The sequence below is a fragment of the Falco biarmicus genome, chromosome 7, assembly GCF_023638135.1.
Source record: "Falco biarmicus isolate bFalBia1 chromosome 7, bFalBia1.pri, whole genome shotgun sequence".
In the NCBI taxonomy this organism is placed as follows: Eukaryota; Metazoa; Chordata; class Aves; order Falconiformes; family Falconidae; genus Falco; species Falco biarmicus.
Window position 1 is genome coordinate 3,403,036 of NC_079294.1, and position 19,683 is coordinate 3,422,718.

General features: G+C 44.4%; 1 protein-coding gene across 27 annotated transcripts in view; it reads left to right on the forward strand.

Annotated features, from left to right (window-relative positions):
- The first annotated feature begins 539 nt into the window (after positions 1-539).
- Positions 540-19,683, forward strand: part of MADD (MAP kinase activating death domain) — a 76,980-nt gene continuing 57,836 nt past the window's right edge. For 17 of the 27 annotated variants that reach the window (XM_056347277.1, XM_056347285.1, XM_056347281.1 and 14 more), the window contains exons 1-3: positions 541-685; positions 14,223-14,415; positions 17,214-17,828. In XM_056347277.1, the coding sequence (XP_056203252.1) occupies positions 14,354-14,415; positions 17,214-17,828 (677 nt within the window). In that variant the 5' untranslated portion in view covers positions 541-685; positions 14,223-14,353. Of the gene's footprint in view, positions 686-14,222; positions 14,416-17,213; positions 17,829-19,683 lie in introns of all 27 variants that reach the window. The other 10 variants (XM_056347280.1, XM_056347276.1, XM_056347278.1 and 7 more) reach the window with 2 other exon arrangements.

Consider the following 19,683-nt stretch of genomic DNA (forward strand, 5'->3'; position numbering starts at 1 on the left):
GGTTTGTTTTAGTAATAACGGTTTTGTTAATGAATGGATTTGGTTGTGCGGTGTACTGCTTGATAGGAGCTTGGAATGAATTGAAAAAGCCGTGTATCAAGTTTTTAATAACCCAAGTCTCTGGTATTCTCGCAAAACCTGGAGCGAACCAGCAAGCAGCCCAGCAGATGCGGGTGTGAGCCCGGCCCTACCCCCGCTGCCAGGTCTCCTCACGGCTCCCTCGCTGCCCGCTGCCGGGCCTTGCCGCGGCCCCTCGCCCCCCGCTCGCCAGCAGCTCGCTGGCAGCTTCGCCCGGCCGCCATGCTCCAGGCTCCCCTCAGGGCGCCGCGCGGCCCGCTCTCCCCTCAGCCATCTTGCCTTCAGCCCCGCGCCGCGCCGCCCGCCAGCAGCTGGCTGTGATGGCGGATACCGGGATGGCGGCGGCGGCCCGGCCCGTCGCAGAGCCTGCGGCCGCGGCAGCCCCGGGGCGGGGGGCGCTTCCCGCCCCCTCCTCTCAGCGCCGGCCCGGGGCGGGGAGCGGCGGCGCCCGCCGCTGGTGAGGCGGCTCCCCCCGCCGTGGGTGCGAGTGGTTCGCTCCGCCCCTCCCTCCCCGCGGGTGGCGGTGGCGCGCTCCGCGCCTGGCGCTCGTTGCGGAACTGGCCGGGCGGCGCAGAGCGCTGAGGCGGCGGCGGCGGTAGCGGGGCAGGTGAGCGGGAGTGGGGCCGGGTGCCCGTGCGGGCCGGCCCGCAGGCGGGGGCAGCGGGGGCAGCGGGGTGGAGGGGGCCCGCCCGTGCCGCACGTGTCAGAAGCGGGGCGCCCGCCCCACCGCCGGGACGCGTGGGTCGCGCAGCGGGGCGCGGAGCGCGGTCCCCGGCCGGCGCCGCCTGAGGCGATCGGCACCGGCCAGCGGGCGGCTGGGCCCCGCCGCCCCCCCTGCTGCCTTGCTGCAGCCGCCCGGCTGGGCCCTCCGTGGGGGATGCTCGCTGCCGGCCGCAGGGTCGCTGCAGGAGGGGACGGGGGGTGGCGGCCCGCCGAGCTGCGCTCCGTGGCGGGGTGCCTGCTGTCGCCGCGGGGCTCTGCCGCCACCGGCCGGCGGCGGAGCGGCGGCGGGCAGCACCCCCGGGGGTCGGGCGCGCGTTTCCAGCGGGGTGCCGGGGCTGGAAATGGCGGCGGCGGGGGAAGGGGCTCCGGCGGGGGTGGGGGCGCGGGTCCGCCCGGCGCCCCTCTGTGCCTGCCCCCGCTGTCCCGCCCGCTGCCCCGGCAGGAGCCGGGAGAAGGGCCGGGGGAGCCGGGCCCGGCCCCCCGTGAGGAGCCGGGGGCGCAGCTTTGTGCGGGCTTGCTGCGGCAGCGGGAGTGGGAAAGGTGCTGTTACTCCTTGGTTCGTAAACAGCAGATCCTGTTACTCCCCAGGACAATAGAATAGGAAATCCACTTCACGCTGGGCAGTGTCTTAAGTAAGTGACCTATAAATGGACCCTTAGGAATGGGTGTCACCACCTTGCTGTGTTGTTCCCTTTTATTTTCAGGCAGAGGAGGGCAAGAAAGCTTCGTCCTCATTACTGTTTGTGTGGAGTCACAATAAAGAAGTGTTTAGCGAAATGATAAGCCTTGGAGGAAACTGACTTCTTGTCTGGCTTTCTTCTCTCCTTTCCCTCCCTGAACTTCCTGGTATACCACGCTGTTTTCAGACATACCCAACATAACATATGTGATAAATTTGCAGCCCCATGGAGATGGGGTAGGACTGTGAATTTGGCAATAATGTGCTGTCCCTAGGCGAGCCAGCCATTTTCTCTACATTCGGTGCCACTCTGGGTCGGCATTTCTGTTGGTGTGCTCTCAAGTGTCCTTGCCGTGCTCTTTGCAGCATCGCTTATCTGCAGAAAGGATGTTGCTGGTAGACAGAAGCAAGGGGAGGGAAGATGTATTGTGGTGTTCTGAGGGTCACGTAACGAAACCGGCGTCATCCAAATATAGGTTATTTGGGAAGTGTCTCCATTTTTGGACTTTACTCAGCTTGAGCCTTGGAAACTGTTTTGGACGGACACAGGGAGTACTTGCTGGTTTCAGCACTACTGAAAATCTGCAATCCTGACACATCAGGGAGAGCACCTCAGACATCTGACATAGCTAAAATGCAGTTTTTGCAGGCTCTAACCTGGCCGTCCCCTCATAGCATGTTATATAATACTGAACCGATTGATCATTCTAGCTATAAAATACTTCTTTTGCTTTACTGTTGTGTTCTTAGAAAATGCATAGCTCTTGGACCAAATTGGTTGTACCCTGCAATTAATTAAACACGCATTAAGCATCTTGCTGTGTGTTTAATAAAATGTAAAATCATCAGCAACTTTCTGGAACGCTGCCTTTTTTTTTTCTTTCTTCTAAAATAATACAGCCTTGTCCGCACTAGAAGATCTTGTACGTGCCTGTCCAGTGGTGCTGCAGTTGTATTGCAAGTCTGGACTTCTGTGGTTTTACCAAATTAACAGCTTTCAAGCTGTAAGCTTCAGTGTCCTACTGCATTAGTTTCCACACCGTTACTACTTTTAAACCTGTTCAGTTTTACTGGATGGGCAAAAAGGAAAGTAATAGCCATGCTGGAAGAATGCTGTCCATACAAAAAGCATAATATGGCCAAGTTATATTTTCATGACGTATGTTTTATGTACCAAAGCTGTGAATGGTGGTGAACCAACTGGCAAAAATACAGGTCCTCTAGTTTAAAGTTTTCATGGAAAAACATGAAGTAAATATTCTAGAGGACAAACCTCTCCTTCAACCTTGATACCATGCTGTAACGCCTTTGAAAGCGGACAGGGTGTGTATGTAATGAAGTCCATCTTCAGTCTGTTGCAGATGGATTTTGGAGATGGAGGAATCAATGTTTCAGGGATTTTTAACATTAAGCCTTGCCCAAATAGCCAAAGTAGCTTTTTAGTTTCTAGAGTACTGGAATTGATGGTTCAATAGAAATGGTAGAGGCATCAGTGCATCTCAGATCTTACTAAAACACTTGTTCATATCATCTTCCTAAATTAAATTAATGTTGGCCTTGATTTTGGCTGGCATGGGGTGAGTGGCACAGGGGCTCATCATTTATAGCTTTTTCCCTTTCACCTCAAGCCATATCTAATACTCATGTTATGTGTAGGTAGGATATACCAGACTTACTTCTGGAAAGATGTTCAGTTTGGTTTATTTAATATCTTTTGCAATGAGACAGTTGAAAAAAAAATATTTATGAAAATTTCTGGTATTAAATTAGCAAGACACAAGTACTGCTGAGTTCCAAGGGAATAAATCTCAACAGTTTTTAATTTACAGCACTTCAGCTAATAGATTTTCTCTGATACTTCCTCCCAGATACAGTTAGATAAATTACTTTTTTTTTTTTTTTTTTTAAAAAGTACTGTAATTAGATCTAGTGCATGAGAGTGGATCACAAATGATATAAAATTTAGTGATTTGGCTGTTGTTTTATGCTGTAGTTTTTTAACTAGGTGGGTAGTGCCATCGTGCTCACAAGATGGAAATGGATACTTCTTTTTAAAACCAAGTACAGAGTTGAATGTTTCACTTACTTGCCATTAGGAAGGAACAAGAGGTAGGCAATGCGTATATTACACCCCAGATTAATTCCTGCAAATGTCCTTGGCCCTGGTGTGCCTGAGTTTAAGATATACTACATTAAATTTCCAGGCAGCTTCTTAGCAGAAGGGCTTTGATGTAGTTACTCAACACACTAGTAGGAAACACACAGCGCAGCTACTGCTTGGGGATTTGCAGCAGTGAGGGAAGGATTTAGAAACAAGAATGAAAGAGTTTGATATGCAAGATTAATATCACTTCCTTGGTTCAAATGATCTCCATCTATCTCAAGGTATAAATTTTCATGAAAGAAAAGCAACGTTGGTGACCTGACAAGACACCTGGTGAAATAAAAATGAGCGGCATGAAGCATCAATTAGAAGGCAATGTTTTTTTAGTGGGATAGTCTGTTAATGTGTGGAATGATTCTGATATTTCTTTTCATGATGGAAGGGTTTTCTGCTTTCCCTTCTCCAGCTCTCGAGGAGAGGAGCTCCTCAAGAGCTATGAAGAACTGTTACGATGACCTACTGTTCGCGCTCTGTAACTGAGCCTGTGTAATTCAGCTGGTCTTTGCTCTGTTGTCTGAGCTAGAGAATAATTTTAGAGCAATTAAGTCCATTGTCCCTGGAGGCCTTTAAACCTGTCACGACCACATGAAAATTACTGTTGATGACTGAGAAACATGCTTCTGACTTGTCTCTTGGAACTAGAATATTCAACTGAAACCCCAAACCCAGCAAAACTTTAAAGAAATGACTTATAGGAGCTCTAAAATCATTTCGTACTGGCGAAATCCCAGGTTGGGGGGGGTGGGGGTTGTGCCTTTTGGTGCCCAGGGATCACTGCATTGTGCGAAGGTTGTGTTTACTTGTAGTCACTGCTACTGTCAGGACCCTTGCAGTGATTTAAGAGGTGCAGCTTGTGTATGCCTGAATTACCTATGCTGAGGCAGTTCTCGTGCTGTGTTCCTAGGCACTGTGGTTAAATGAGAGGCTGTTGAGTTTCCAGGTGCCTGTGAGAAATAATGCATCAGTGTAGCAGCAAAGAACAAAGTTTTGTGGTTTTCTGTTTCTTCAACAGCCTTCAGTATTTCACAGCAGCAGCAGCCCTCAAAAAAGGGCTGGTCATTGTGTTGCCTTTGATGTATCCTGTAATGTTTGTCAGATCTCTTCTTTTTGTGTTTCTACCTAGTTGCTAAACAGTTGTTCTAAGTGGTATTTGGGAGAATCAGGAAATCAGCCTTGTTTTTTACACAGGGGACAAAGATGCGCAGATTAACAGTAAACGTATCTGATGACCTCCAGGAACTGTGTGTTATCATAGGAGCAGAGCAGCCTTGTTTTTCTTAATCTGTTCCTTTTTGTCACATCTGTGAGTTCTGGCGCCATGGTTGTGTCCTGCTTCCCTTTATAGTCTGACTGAATTTCCCACTGTCAGTATCAAATATTTGATTGTCTTCTTGCCTGTAGCTTTGACACCAGCTTCCCTGGATCTCTTCTTGCCTGGCTTTGTTGTACATGCTCTGGAGAGGCCTGTGTGGCAGGAGATGGGGAGTTCTGCCTCTGCCCATTTGCGTCTCATCAGATAAAGATGATTAAGAATCAAAACCAGTGTTTGCCATAGTTGCTTCACTGACAAACACTGAGCCGCTCTGCTGCTGTGACTGTTTGTTTCCACTTGAGAGTGGTTAAACAGTGCTCTGCTGGAGCTACGAGCTGGGCACGCTTGTTCTGTTCTCTAGGCTGCCTCGTTTCTCCCTCCTTTCTTTCATTAGCCTTCAGACATACCCAGCAGGTGTTCTGTTTTCCCTCCTTCCTTTGCCGCGGTCACTGCCAATGTCTGGAAGGTCCTCTTGGGACCCCTTGTTCCGTCAGTCGCTGGCCCAGCAGTGGCTTGTAGCAGTTCCTTCCCCTTGGCTCTGAGCTGGCTTCTCCCGGTGTCTGTGTGTGGGTGGGTCAGCCAAGCACAGGCTTCTCGCATCCCGGAGCCTGAGCAGAGAGAAGATGGGCTTTTCTCTTTGATTTCCTTTCCGTTTTGACCAGCTGGTACTAGGATTTATCACCAAAATCAATAGTAACGTTGGTTTGAGAGTAGGAATTTCTGACGTTCCATAGTGTCGATAAAGAAAAGGGGAAGACGTGTAGAGGGAAGAAGAACAAGGCAGGTGTCATACATGGGGAGAGGCTGAGGCAAAACATGTGAGGCTCTGAGTACCAGTTCTGTGGTGCTAGCAGCAGCCAAATGGTGATTATTTCAAGTACTTTATTTTCTGATTCTCATTACCCCGAGCAAAAAAAATAAAAATACTTCAGTGTTTCCACACTGGCTGTGAGTGTTGCCCTTTCCTGCCCTATAGGTGGCTGGGATTTAGTGCTGGGGTCCTAGCGAGCTGCCATTTGTCCCTGCGTGGCCCATCTCCAGGAAGGAGAGTTGAACATGCCTGTGTGTGGTGGTGGTTCTGTGAGTTAAATGAGAAGGTGAACGGCTTGAAACCTATAGGAGAGGCATAAGCAAATAGTCCTTGGCGCAGTCCTCACCGTTTGCCTGCGGTGTGTGTTTTCTGCCTGCTGCTGTCCTGCGCACGTCTCTTCCCTGAGCTCCTGGCCTAGAGCTGCTTGCTGTGGCAGGGGAGAGCACTGAATAATTTAGCAGTTGCAGCTGCATCCAGCAGTTCTTCTCAAATGTCACATGCTTTGTTGTTTTCTTGTAAATTTTTTATGGCTGTACATTTGCAGTGTTTGGCTTTTGGAAAAAAGCCTGCTGGTGCCTGTGTTATGGGAGCTACTTCTCAAACAGGAGCTGGGCAGAGGGCTGGCAATGGGAGCATCTTGCGGGTGCTGGGGTCTAGGCTGCACTCAGAAGCAGTGAGAAAGTTTCTCAACTCAAAGCTTGAGCCAAAAGCAGTTCTGGTTTGGGAAAGAATGTGATGCTGTAGGTTGCAGAAGGTGACACTAATTCAGTTTGGGGGTGTTGTGTAGGTTTTGGTTTGCCCACCCACTTGCAAAGGGGCTGCTACTGGGATGTGAGGATCATTGAAAAGCTGATGAGGTAGAGGTAGAAGAGAAGGCTCTTGTGTTCTGTGATGGTGACGTTGCACAAGGAGAGAGGGGAAAAAAGGGCAGACTTGAAAAGAATGAAGCGCAGGGAGCCAGAGCTCCTGTGTTACTGTTCTCATGCAAATCTCTGGAGATTATTTTTAAATAAAAGATGAATTTAAATTCAAATGGCGTAGAGCCGGAGGACTGGCTGTGTTGACAGCGGGTTTTTATGCTAGAATTTATGTTCTATGAGAAGATGGTGAGTGGTGCTCTGCATGCCCTGTGCTATGAGGTGCTGCAGGGAGGATCGCAACAGAGGTGTTCAGGCAGTGAAGGAGGGGAGGAGAATAAGGTCTTTAACCTAAATTGAAGTGTGTGACATGAACTGGGGCTGAGGCTAAAATCTGTCATCTCCTTCCTGTTAGCAAATAACTACTGTACAAGTGTGTGCTTCTCCTGTATTAGTTTATCATTGATAGTTTTCCCCAAGAGTGTAGTAGAGGAAAATGGATAACACTATTTGCATACTGTTTTTTTCTCACATGCTTATCTCTCATGGCTCATTCAAGGCCTCGGTCTTGATTTTTCTTTTTCTTGTTATTCTTTTTTTTTTTTTTTCTTCAAACAACTAGTAGATGAATGTCCTAGCCACATGGTTTGAAGTATCTGCTGGTGGGTACAGCTGTGCTGGGACCACTCCTTTGCGTTTGCTGCTGCCTGCCAGTTCCTGTTGGGACTGCACGTTTGTTTTGGCTCACTTTGCACAGCCTTTTTGCACAAGACTAAAGGAGCAGCTGCAGTTGATGTCTGTGGAGGCGTCCTCTAGGTACCTGGATAAGTGGATTTTGTCAGCTGCCGCTGGTACTCAGCTTTCTGTGAGCAGTAATGACTTCTGATATTTGTGGTATTCATGGATATGGAAAACCTCACCAACCGGGAGGTGTTCAGTGTGTTGCAGATACTATGCTGTCATCTGGCTTGGGGCCCGCAGGTGCCAGGAGGAGTATGTTTCAGCGTTGGCTGCAGGCAGTCCTTGTGCCTGGGTGAAGGTTGTTTGTAGTGTGGGCAGTGCTGGGAGCTCTGGTGGTGGAGTGGAGAGGGTGGAGCGCTGCGGCTGCTCTATAAATAGACCCGCCAGGCTAAGATCTAGGGACTAAAGATGGGGTTGCTATGGAGATTGATCTGAATCAGATTACCTGTGGGTCTGTTTTCACAGCATGTGCATGTGTGGTGACTGCGTGGTCTTGCATGTACAGCAGGCTGCTTTCACCAAGCCTTTGCCTGAAGCAGGAGGGAGGGAGGGGGCAGCGCTCAAGGACCAGCAATATGACAGGATGGGGAAATCTGTCACTATAGCAACCAAGAGCCTGAATCAGTCCAGCTCCGCTCTGTGATGCTGCAGAAAGGTTCCTGTCTGTGTGGCGTGATACTTCTGTTTGCAAACTAATTCTGGTCATGTTAGGTCTATTTGGCAGCACCTCTGTCCATGCTACCTCCATTTTGCTCTGCAAAATTGATGTGGAGGCTTAAAGTTATTTGGCTGTGTCAGTACTGCTTTCAGAAGGCAAAGAGATAGTATCATTTTGTAGTAGGAGAGGAAGAGATGTTTAAATCGTTACTGTTCTTCAGAAGGGCTTCCAAGGATGTCTTTTTGTATTACCGAAACCTGTTTTTCCAATTCATTTTTGTAATTTTCTTTAATCTGATTTACTCTGTCCTTCCCCTCAAGCTTTATGGCTAGATGGAAGGTGGAAACAGTTGGGATGCATCTGCTGTTTTATCCATAAGGAACTCTTACTAACTCAAGTGATGCATGTGCTCCAGGGAGGATGCTTTTAGAACCTGCCTGCAGTCCTGGGTGATTCTCTACTGGGTGATTTCTTATGCTTGGAACTATCCCTAGGCATTTTGCAGAACCACACCTATATTACAGACTAACTATACTAGATGAATATGCCATTGTCTGTTTTAGGCATGCTTGCAATGCTTTGAAAATGCCACCCTTCTTTTTTAATTGTGCCAGAGTGCTAGTATCTTTTTTAGGAGTCACAGCATTGGCATGCACTGCTGCCTTGCCAAGGTGGATGGTAGAACACAAAGCAGTTGCACCAGAATAGCGAGTCTGTCCAGGTCTGGTTTCAGAAATCGTTCCATGTTCTGTCAAACTCTGGAGAAGGGGAGGTGTTCTCAACTCATCTGTGTTTCTTGCATTAGTAGAACCACTGTAGTATCTGGGTAATAGGGATAATGGGCTTCCTAGAATGTTGCGTATTTTTAAGTTTAAAACTACTAGCAAAGTTTAATATTGATAAAAGCAGAGGAAGTGCAAAATGGCTCAAGTGAAATGGGGACTGCTTGTCAGCTTCTTTAAAAGCTTGGTACAAACAAAATTAGTATGTGCTATACCAGAGATAATGGCTGGAATCACTTGAAATAGACTTGGAAAAATTAGTAACCAAAATTTCAGTGGTAAAGATTCCAGAAAGGTTATTAAAATGTCTAAAAACAGGTCAAAGCTACCAACAGATCATACTGTGCTTCTAACTGTGGTAATTCCAGTTCTGCAGTGAGTTACATGGGGTTCCTGGTCACGCAGGTGAGGTTGGCTGGTCCTGAGGTACTTGCACCTATTTCTCTAGCTTAGCAGATAGCTGTCTCTCTCAGAATACTCAAGGTGTGTAATGTGAGAAGAGGAAACAGAAATCAGCTAACAAGGGAGCATTGAAACTCCTGGCCCTACTTGTGTTTGTTTCAGCTTTGTTGAGTCCAATTGGTATGGGTCTTGAGTTCACAGTAACCAACGCACTGAGGTCAGGCATAGTGGCTATAGATCTGAACACAGTACAGGCTGTCTTGGTTGAGAACAAATAGAAATTCACAATGTTCCAAGGACATTTTAGAACGGAAAATTTAGTTCCTTTTGGACATGGCAGGAAATCTGGTCTTTTGCAAGGTGACATTTCAGTGAACCAGAATTCCTGTGGCTTCTGTCCTGTAATTCTTGCTGTCTCCTTCACAACTTTCTTTTTTTTCTTTTAGAAATTAATGTCCCACTGTATGCTTTTCACTTAGCAAATGGAATTGTATGACCCTGATTTATATGCTAAAGATATGCATGCACCGGTGAACTGTGTAGTATGATCCTTGTACCAGATAAAAGCTGGAGATAATGGAAGGAGAGGCCTTTCTGGTACCGTTCGAAACTATGGAAGAGTTGCAAGAAAAGCAGGGCTTAACATCCGGCTGTTGGAAAATAATCTCATTGTCTTCATGTAATTTTTTCAAGCAGTGATTTAAATACCTGCTGACTATCATGCAGTTGAGTGTAAGGCTGGCCTGTCAAAGCTGAAAGCTGCTGTGTGAGGAAAACGACTGTAAGTGAGCTAAGTTGGGTTAACAGTTTGTTGTGTTCAAGTTATTTTTTGACTAAATTACTTTGTTCCTCTAGCTTTGTGTCTAGACAGAAAAGACACTTAAAAAGGCTGAAGACTCCAAGGGGTAGATGAGATGGGCGTGCTGCACAATTCCTGTCACTCAGGACTAATGCTGGGTATCGGTCTGACACAGATGGCTCTGAACTGGTAAAAAAATGCTGCAGTTCTTTCACACATCAGTTCTGTGGTGTGGTGCTTTTCTTGAGAGTTTATATAGCCTTTTTTCTGGGAGGACTTTAAATTGCAGAATACCATGCAGATTGTCCTCTAAGAAGTTGTGCTACAACCTAAACTGTGGGTGTTTTGGGGGTTTTGAAATGTAGAGTAGTACCAGTAATAGAAGTGTTGTTTTGACCACTTTTTTTCATCTTGAGTACTGGTAGGCCGTGGGTTAGTGCTGGCTCTGGCCTTTGTCTTTGTGTCTGGGCTACTGTGCCAATTTCTCCTAGTTCGTGAGTATTGCTGACAGCTGCTACAGTATGTGGGTGGTGTTAATTCTCACCAACCTGTTCACCATGCATATGAGTGCTTATTGAAATGATGGTGTTCTCTGACATGTGATGTGTTTGTACAGTATGTTTCTGTGGTGCCCTTCGCTTCTTTAATTTTCTCCTTTTCTTGAGTTGAAGTTACAGGAAGTTTCTTCTCAGGCGCTGCTGGAGGATTCAGCCTTCAAAGGGCTGGTTCCAGGATTTTTGCAAAGAGAAAGCACACTGCAGAAAACCTTTTCAGAAATAGTGACCTAGAGTTAAAGCAGCTTGAGAGAGAGGAGAGGCCATCGATGTCAAAACCTGTACCATCTCAGAGGCAAGATTAATCTCTTGGTTCTGGTCCAAATGCCAGCATGAAAGAGGAGAAATGGGAGTGTCTCTCGGTTTTTCAATCTTTCTGTTCTGATGTACTTAGTCTGTAAAATCTAGGAGCTGGAAGCAGCGTGATAGCAAACCTCTGAGAAAGACACTGTTTTACCTCTTTATTGTTGTAGAAGAAGCTGTCATCTGTAGTTCTGTGATTGTATTATATTCAGTCAGGCTTTCCAGATTCCCTTAGCTGCTTGTTCCTATCTCTTCTTTGTGTCTGCACAAGCATTTGTGTGGCCACTTGGTGAACCAAGCCATAGAAGTAATCTCGTAAAAACAAAAGTGGCAAGGGAGGAGAAGGGAGTGTGTTAGTTTTGGTCTGTATCGATTCCACAATGTGGTTCACCATGCGACTGCATGAACGCTTCCAGCAGCACAGAGCAGGGAATGACGCTGGCCTGAGAGCAAGCTTTCGGAGATAGGGAGGGAAAGGCAGCACTGTAACGCCTGTTTCTGTGGGTTCATACAGATCATCAGCTGTGGTGTCTGATTCCAGTCAGGAGTAGGAAGGTGAGTTCCAGCAAATACTGATCTAATGCTCTTGAACTGCTGTCATCAGGCATTACTAGGTCTTTGAAGGAGCAAGAGAATGAATAGGGGAAGGCAAAAAACCTGAACTTGGTTCTAATTCTTCTAGCTCTTGTTCCAGTCCAACAGAACTTCATCTTCCAAAAGAAAGCCTTTGTCCTCTTAGGTCTCACTGTAACTATGACCTTGTTAAAAATAAGTATTCAAGCATAGGAGCCCCTAGAAGCCTCTAGAAGCCCCTGCAGATTATCTGCAGCAGTCTGATCTACTTGTGCTGCAGTAGAAATCGGGAATCTTTGGAAGCGCTCAGATCTTTTCTTTAAAAAAAAAAACCTGACAGAATTATTGATTTATGGCATCACTAGGATGCAACTGCAGCCATTCCAGGGACATTGGAAGCGCTGCATGTGTTCCCTTGTGCTGGTGGTCTGCTCACATACTCGTTTGAAAATTTTATGGTTTTGATGGAGTGTTTGTATTGCCTACCGTGCTAGCTCCTTTGCAGAACTGTAGGGAAGCTGTGTTAAGCATTGCAGTCCTAAGAGGTGTTCTCCAGGCTAGAGAACAGGACAAAACCACAGGATATGGACAAGTTACTAAAAGGCAAGCTAAGGTTGTGGTCTTGTAGCCTCTCAGTTACTCTGTAGTTATTGCATGTGTTTTTAGTCCATTGTAAATGCAGTTTAGTTTCTACGTCTTCACTGAGGAGTAGGATAGTCTCTGTTACAGAGGAAGAACATATATTTGGTTACCATTGAGCAGTGGAAGTTCCTCAAAGTCAAACTCGTAGGTTACCTCATGGTAATTTACTCTTATGCCCGTATCTGTAACTGAACAGTGGGTTCCTTAAACAGTTCTGGGTAAAGCTGTTTGGAAAGGAAACAAAGTAGTTCTTCAAACTGAAGGCAAAAAGATCCCCTTGATCATGCCAACTTCATCTTGTTCTTCTCAAGTTCATCTATGCCGAAATACTTGCAGAATATGTTGGATCAAGAGCTGTTGCAGGACAGATTTTACAATGTTTTCAGTAATATCATTAAAATGAAGAGAAATGAAGAGACAGGAGCTTTGCTTCCTGTGCCTGTGTTTTCTCTGTTGTTTAGAGAAGATACTTTATGAAGTATTGGTGCTCAGAGAAGGTGATTCATAGTGCTGTCACGTAGGAACCTACAACGGCTGTAACTGAGGATCTGCTAAAACCGTGCCACAAAGTCTTATAAAACGTGGGGGTTTGTAGGTGTGAGCGTTAAGGTTCCTTTCAGTTTATTATTCCATAATTAATACTTATGAGTATGATTTTCCTTTTTTGATAAATTATATACATACTTCTTGTGTGTGTTTGCGTTTTTACTGGTATTTGGCGGGCTCATGAATAAAATTCCCCAAGTCTGTACCTGGAATGCGAAGGGCTGGTTACAAAGCAAATATGTTGCTAGACTTGGAATGCAACTGTGAGATGCTGACAGTTACAGTGGCTTTAACTGACCTTTGGTTGTGAACTAATGAGAGAAACATCAAGAATATTACCTAAATTTGGTGAGATTTACACATTGTTAATAAATCTGTTATAATTTTATATAACAGATAAACTTATAAACTTTATGCTGCAGAACTGAAAGATTTCAGTACAGTAATAATAGTTGTCTGAATTCTGTGATAGCCATAGGATGTAAATATGAACTGGAATACAAACCTCACTCTGAATATGCCCCAAAAGGGAATCAGTTCACATGTTTTTATGTAAAATAACTTTATTAATGCTTGCACTGGGGTGCTCAACTTATATAGTTTGAGCATCTCTGATTTTAGAGTTTCCAAGAACTGTTTCAGAAAATTTCTGTTTTCAGGTTGTTTTTGAATGTAGATAGGAAACATTGTAATTTGTTACTTTGTAAGATTTTTTTTTTTTTTTAATCTCTGTCATGAATTCAATGGAGTGTGAACGGTGAGATTGGAAGGAACAATTTTACAGTGCTTAGTGAATTCTGGATGTCTATTAAGCATAGTTTTTAACAAATGGTAATGCTGCAGTAAAATACCAATTGTGCCAAGGGGATTTTTCTGTTATAAAGTGGTCTGAGAAAGTAGCTGTGGGAGGCATGGATATCAAGATTAAATGGTGCAGATACACAAGATAAATGAAATTCTATAAATTAAGTGAAAAAACCAGTATGATTTACCAGAAGCACTTTTGCTATTGCAAACTGCAGTTCTGTAGAACTGTGGTTCTGTATCTTCACAGAAGAAGTGTTGGACGTCTCAGTCGTTGAGGATTGTGGAGGTCATTCTTGCTCTAGGCCACATCCAGGTTTGGGAGGGTGAGGTGCATTATATCAGATCAGACTTTCTTGATATTATCCCTTTTTTAGTCAGTCTGTTTATCAGACAGCTGAAGTTCAGATTGCATGTTTTATGTCAGTCATGTTTAACTGTACAGATTGCCAATTAAATCTCCTTTCCCAAGCACTGAGGAATCCCAGGGATTTTCCTGAACAATACTTTTGCCTCGAACCATTTCATGAATAGCTCTTTGCCAGTGACATGCTGCTTTGTTTGTCTGGTTTTTCTTGAGGTCCTCTTGTACTTTGTTGTGTGTTTTTCAGCTCTCTCTGCTTTTGTGGGCATGTGATTGTGGTTTTATACTCATGAAGAGAGAGATCGGTAGATGTCCGTAACTGCACAGGACACTGAGGATTTTGGGGAATGTAATTAAGGTCATGAAGTTGCTCATATGTATTTGGTATTCCTGATTATGCCTTTGACACTCTTGCTTTTCTTGATTGCAGGTTGGACTTGCCAGACGATTCCAAGCAGATTCTGTTCCCCAAGGCAGTCGATCACGGCTGGCTGGATAACTGACCACTGGATCGATGAACAGAAATTCACTGAGATGACATAGGGAGGGGTGTCAAGGACAATGGTGCAGAAAAAGAAAACCTGCCCTCGGTTACTTGACTATCTTGTGATCATTGGAGCCAGGTAATGTAAGAGTCTCAGCACTGCTTTTGTTTGGGCAGTAGAGTGGGGATGGATAGCCTGGCATCCACCGATGAACCCTTGCTTGGAGCTGAGCAGGTGCTGTCTGGAATGCATAATGGGAGCATCTGCTTGGGCCAGGGCACCTTCTAAAAGATACTTGTGCAGCCAAAGTTCTTTAATTTGCAGTCTTCAGACTGCTTTTTGAGGGTCTGCAAAGGGTGACTAAGAAAAGTGATTTTATATATGACTCTCTGGTAGCCTATGCATCTGAACTTTGCTTCTGCTGGCATCAGGATAGAGGGATTCAGAAATCGAAAATACTGAAAGCCACATGCAAGTAAAATTCTAGTTTAGGGTTACTTTTCTAGCCTTTGAAGCGTAGTCTGTAAATTTAGTTTAAAAAAAATCATCTGGAACTTGCCTTACTTGGCTGTTTCTCCTTCTAATACTCATTTATCCTCATAGGAATGACACGAATGCTTTATTTTTTTAAAGTCTTATTAACAGTCAGTGGACAAAACATTATGCTTATTTACTTAAAGTGTATATGAAATGTACGGTTGATACGTGTGCTGTTTGTTCAAATACACAGGTGCTCAGTAAATGCTATTTTTCTTTATTCAAAGTTTATGCAGCAACTTTCTGCCAGTCTATTTGATGCGTGTGTTCTGAAGGCTATTTTACTTTCATTTTTAAGTATCAGTGGTTTATGTGCATCACCCTGTTGCTTTACCTCCCACTTCCTTTTTGGAATACTTTGGGGTGCAGCATTTAAATAGGCTAAATGGAAGAAATCATATAATCCTAAGTAATAATTATTTCTCTTATTGTATATTCTGGACAGAATAATAGTTTAATTAGTTCTTATTGTATGTAGAAAAATAACGAAGTTTTCCATATGTGTGTCACTGACTAGGAAAAGGAGGAAGAAATGTTAATTGCCTCCTCCAGTAATGCTTATAGTGTCTGATGTTCCCACTGAGGAATTTGCTAGCATCACTTCTGGAGTCCTGCAGTTCTCTTGGTTTTTGCTGGACAGCGGCAGCTGGATTGCTAATGCCCAGAGGTGTGTTGTCTCATTAGGCACTTGAACAAAAATGCCTGTGATAAGAGATGGAGCTGACTGAAGTAATCAGCTACTGCAAAGTCCTTAAAGCTCCACGTGGCCTTTACCATCACATCTTGTTATCTACCATGTGCAAATAGCAGTGCCTTTTGGAAGTATTCCCTTTTATTAGATGCAGATTTTCTATATGTCTGAGCAGACTCTGTAGCTAATATTACTGCAAAGGCATGAACTGATGATGTATCCACTGGTGCTTTGTTGGCGACTTTGTCCTTTAACCATTTACTGTCAAATAAACTCTCTAAACAGTACCAGCATTATTTGACATTTCTTCTTCAGCATATGATGCATTAGTTGTGTCCACTGTATGTAAAAGCTTTTCAGGGTTTCTTTTTTCTTTTCATACAGTATTTCAGTACTTAACTGTACAGGCAGGATAAATTCTGTGATCAATTTATGCTTTATTACTAAAGCATTTTTATTTTTTCTTTAATAAAATATTAGTTTGGGAGAATTAGTCAGCAGAGCTATTTACATCAGTGTAAACTCACTTTTTGTAAATTACCAGCGTTCTATTACTACTTGTTTGGGTTTTCTCACCTCTCAGATAAGAGGAAAGCAAATGTAATTTCTATTTCAAAATGAGCAAGTCTAAAGTATCAAGGCGAGAAAATGTCTTGTAGGAGATCCCATAGGAGAGTGATGGTGGAGCCAGGTCTCCTACATCCCATTAAGTAAACATGATACTAAATGCTAATTACGTTAGAAAATGGTGAGAGGTCAGACTTTAGAGCAAAGAGGTCAAACCAAAGAGCTGTTGTTCTGGGGACATACTTTTCTTCCTTCGCCACATGGATCTCATACTATTTGTCTGGCACTTACGCAGTAACTTTAATAGAAAAATAGTGGTAGGGAAATAGTTAATATCTGGAAAGAATCTGTTCTTCTGGTGGAAAATTAGGAATGAACAGGATTACCTTTCTGTCTTTGTGTTCCATTAGTGATTGTAGTAAAAAGGCTGGTGAGCCAGTGTTACGCAGGTCTGCATATTAATGCCTGGCTTTTATAATAACTTACACTTCAAATCCAACTTGAAAATCAAACCCAGGAATATGTATCTATATCTATGGTTGCTAGAACTTTTTATTGAAAATTTTACAGGATGAGGTCCATATCATTCTACTATTTTTCTGAGTTCTTTCCTAGTAAATTCTTGTCTTTCCAGTTAGGAATTGATACTGGATTTTCTTACTAAATTTTCATAGATGGCTGAAATCCAGGGAGGTTTCATCTGACTGTATATTTGGAGAGGGACAGTATTTCTTACCCAAGTGTTGCCCGGAAACCTGTGTGGTTGAATTCATCAAATGAAATCAAAGTCAGGAAAACATGATAATATGTTCTTCCGGGAACAACATACTTCTGAAAGGCCTTTCCTTGGTCAAATTTGAAAAGGCTTTGTATTGGGCCTTGATAAAGATGGTATAGACCTTTTTATTTAACCTTTCTGCAGCTGTGGCCTTGTGCTAGTGATGGAGCATTGTGACTAGTGACTGAGAAGTTGTGCTTTCCCTGCACAGTAGGGGAGAGAAGAAATAAAGATGAAGCTGCGCCCACAGGCTCCTGACACGTTAGCAGGGAGATACCAAAGATGATTATGGGCATACTAACCATTCCATGGCTTTATGATTAGTCAACTATTTATGGGGGTTTTGTTTGCTTTTTTTTGTAGGCAGCCAAGTAGTGATAGTGTTGCTCAGACTCCTGAACTGCTGCGACGTTACCCTCTAGAAGACCACGTGGACTTTCCCCTACCACCTGATGTTGTGTTCTTCTGCCAGCCAGAAGGATGCCTGAGCGTGCGGCAAAAACGCATGAGCTTCCGTGATGACACTTCCTTTGTCTTCACGCTCACAGACAAGGATACAGGTGTCATTCGCTATGGAATCTGTGTCAACTTCTACCGTTCCTTCCAGAAGCGAGTACCCAAGGAGAAGGGAGAAGGCACGGGGGGCCATCGAGCTCGGGAGGGACAGAAATCCACCAAATCTGGGGACGCATCTGCACCCCAAGAGGAAGTGGGTACTGAGAGTTCTGAGAGTGGTTCTTCCCTGCAGGCTCCAAGTACAGAGTCTACTCCAGATGTGAATCGATCACCGCGCAGTAAGCGCCTGGCCAAAGGCAGCCATCGCTCTCGGAACAGCACTCTGACTTCTCTGTGCATCCTTAGTCATTATCCCTTCTTTTCCACCTTTCGTGAGTGTCTGTACACCCTCAAGAGACTTGTGGACTGCTGTAGTGAGAGATTGTTGGGCAAGAAGTTGGGGATTCCTCGTGGGGTGCAGAGGTATGTTGAAGGGGAAGAAAGAACTTTTTCCTCCCGCTGTTTGTGTCCAGGGCTGCAATTGTCTGCATGGCAAATTGTAGCTACAGGTGTGGCTGCAGAAGCTGCCAGATACTGGCGGTTGACCTTTTTGATGTTTTAACCCAGGATCACAGTGGGAAAAGGAAAGTTTTGTGATGATTGACTTAAAACTTCTCTGTCTGATTCTGTAACCTGGTAAGATTTTAATTTTTGATATGCCTAAGGAGGCACTATCCTGCTAACAACTGACTGAGCATCATCTTTTCTGAAGCTGAGCACTGATGCTGTTATTGCTGCTTTGGCCTATAAGCTCCATGGCAGTGTATGTCAGGACTGATTCTCTAGAAAACTAGAAACAGCCAAGAAGCAACGTAGAGAATTTCACCATTTCCCTCTTGCCCCAAATGGAAAGTGTGCCTAATGAGCTTATGGAACAGTCTGAACTTCAGCGTGGGAGAGAAAAGACTAGAGAATCAGGAATGGCTGAAAGAGATCAAAGTACAATATTTGAAGGGGAGAGGGAGGAGAGGTAGAAAACAAAGGAGTTGTCTAGGAAGCATATGGGAATGGGGGTTGGTAACAGCAAATTAACAGGAACTTGGTGTATTTTTAATGTGACGTAGTAATCTTGCATATCTGCTATTAAAATGTTGGGTATGGAACAAAAGCTGTTGCACTGTAGGGTAGAGAAGGAACAGTGTCTTTATGTGTATCAGTCATGGATTTTTATCTGTGCTGTTGTGCCTGACACCTACATTCCAGGATATTTTCCTTTCCAATATGCTAACTGAAAAGAGAAAATATAAAAGGAATTTCTGGAGGAGGAGATTGTCTCAATAGTAAGAGGGATGGGGCTGTGAGATGGCTCATAATGTGATTTAAGTAGCCTGGTACATTCCAAATTAAACTTGTCAAAAGCAAAAAATGACAGGACATCTATCATTTTTATCTTTATGACCTCTTTGCATTTTTTGCAAAAAAGGGGGGGAGAAATCTGTCCTGTTCACAGAGCGGTAGCCTACTTCTTGGGTTACTGCCCTGGAACAGTTCTAGGTGAGTCTCCTGGGCTTATAACTGACTCTCTTGCGTTAGCAGATTTATCACCTGAATCCACTGACTGCTGGGGAAAAAAAATTATTCTGTCATAACAAAACTTCTTTTTTTTTTTTCCCTCCCCATGGAAGTGCGTATTAAGGGAGCTTATTTTGTCACTTGGTTTAGTCTGATAATTACTGAAGCAGAAAAAGAGCTAAATTTAATTATTTTCCTCAACTCTGAGAGCTCATCTGATTTTGGAAAGAGGTGCTAAAATATTCCAGTGTTTGAAGGGTGTGTGGTATTTGAGAAGTTTGCTCTTTTTGGACATAATTCTTAAAGAGCAGAGCTGAGTGACAGATGAGGAGGGCAGGAGAAGGAATACTGAGCATACGTCTCCGTGGGTTTGAATTACCATGTGGTTTGCAAGTCGTGACCTGAAAAAGTGGAACGGTTTTGAAGTGGTGGCAGAATAAAGGTGAAACTGAATTCTTAAAGCTTGCAGAAGGATGAGCATGCCTGTTAACAACCTAATGTCTTGTGCATTACAAGTGGCTGAAGGAAGAGTGGAGGATGAGAAGCATTGCAGTTCCTGAGAGGTGTATCACTTGCTCGGCATGATCTCAAATTGCCCTTCTTTTGACCCCTCCAAACTTCTCTAATTTTTCTTCCTTTCTGAAGCCTCCAGTGTGTCCTTTTTCCTTTTTGAACTGTAAGGTAGAGCCTCTAATGGGAACCCATGCCATTCTAAGGGATCTGTTGGAGTAACTGAAGATATTTATCAGGCTGAAGTTTGTTGTTG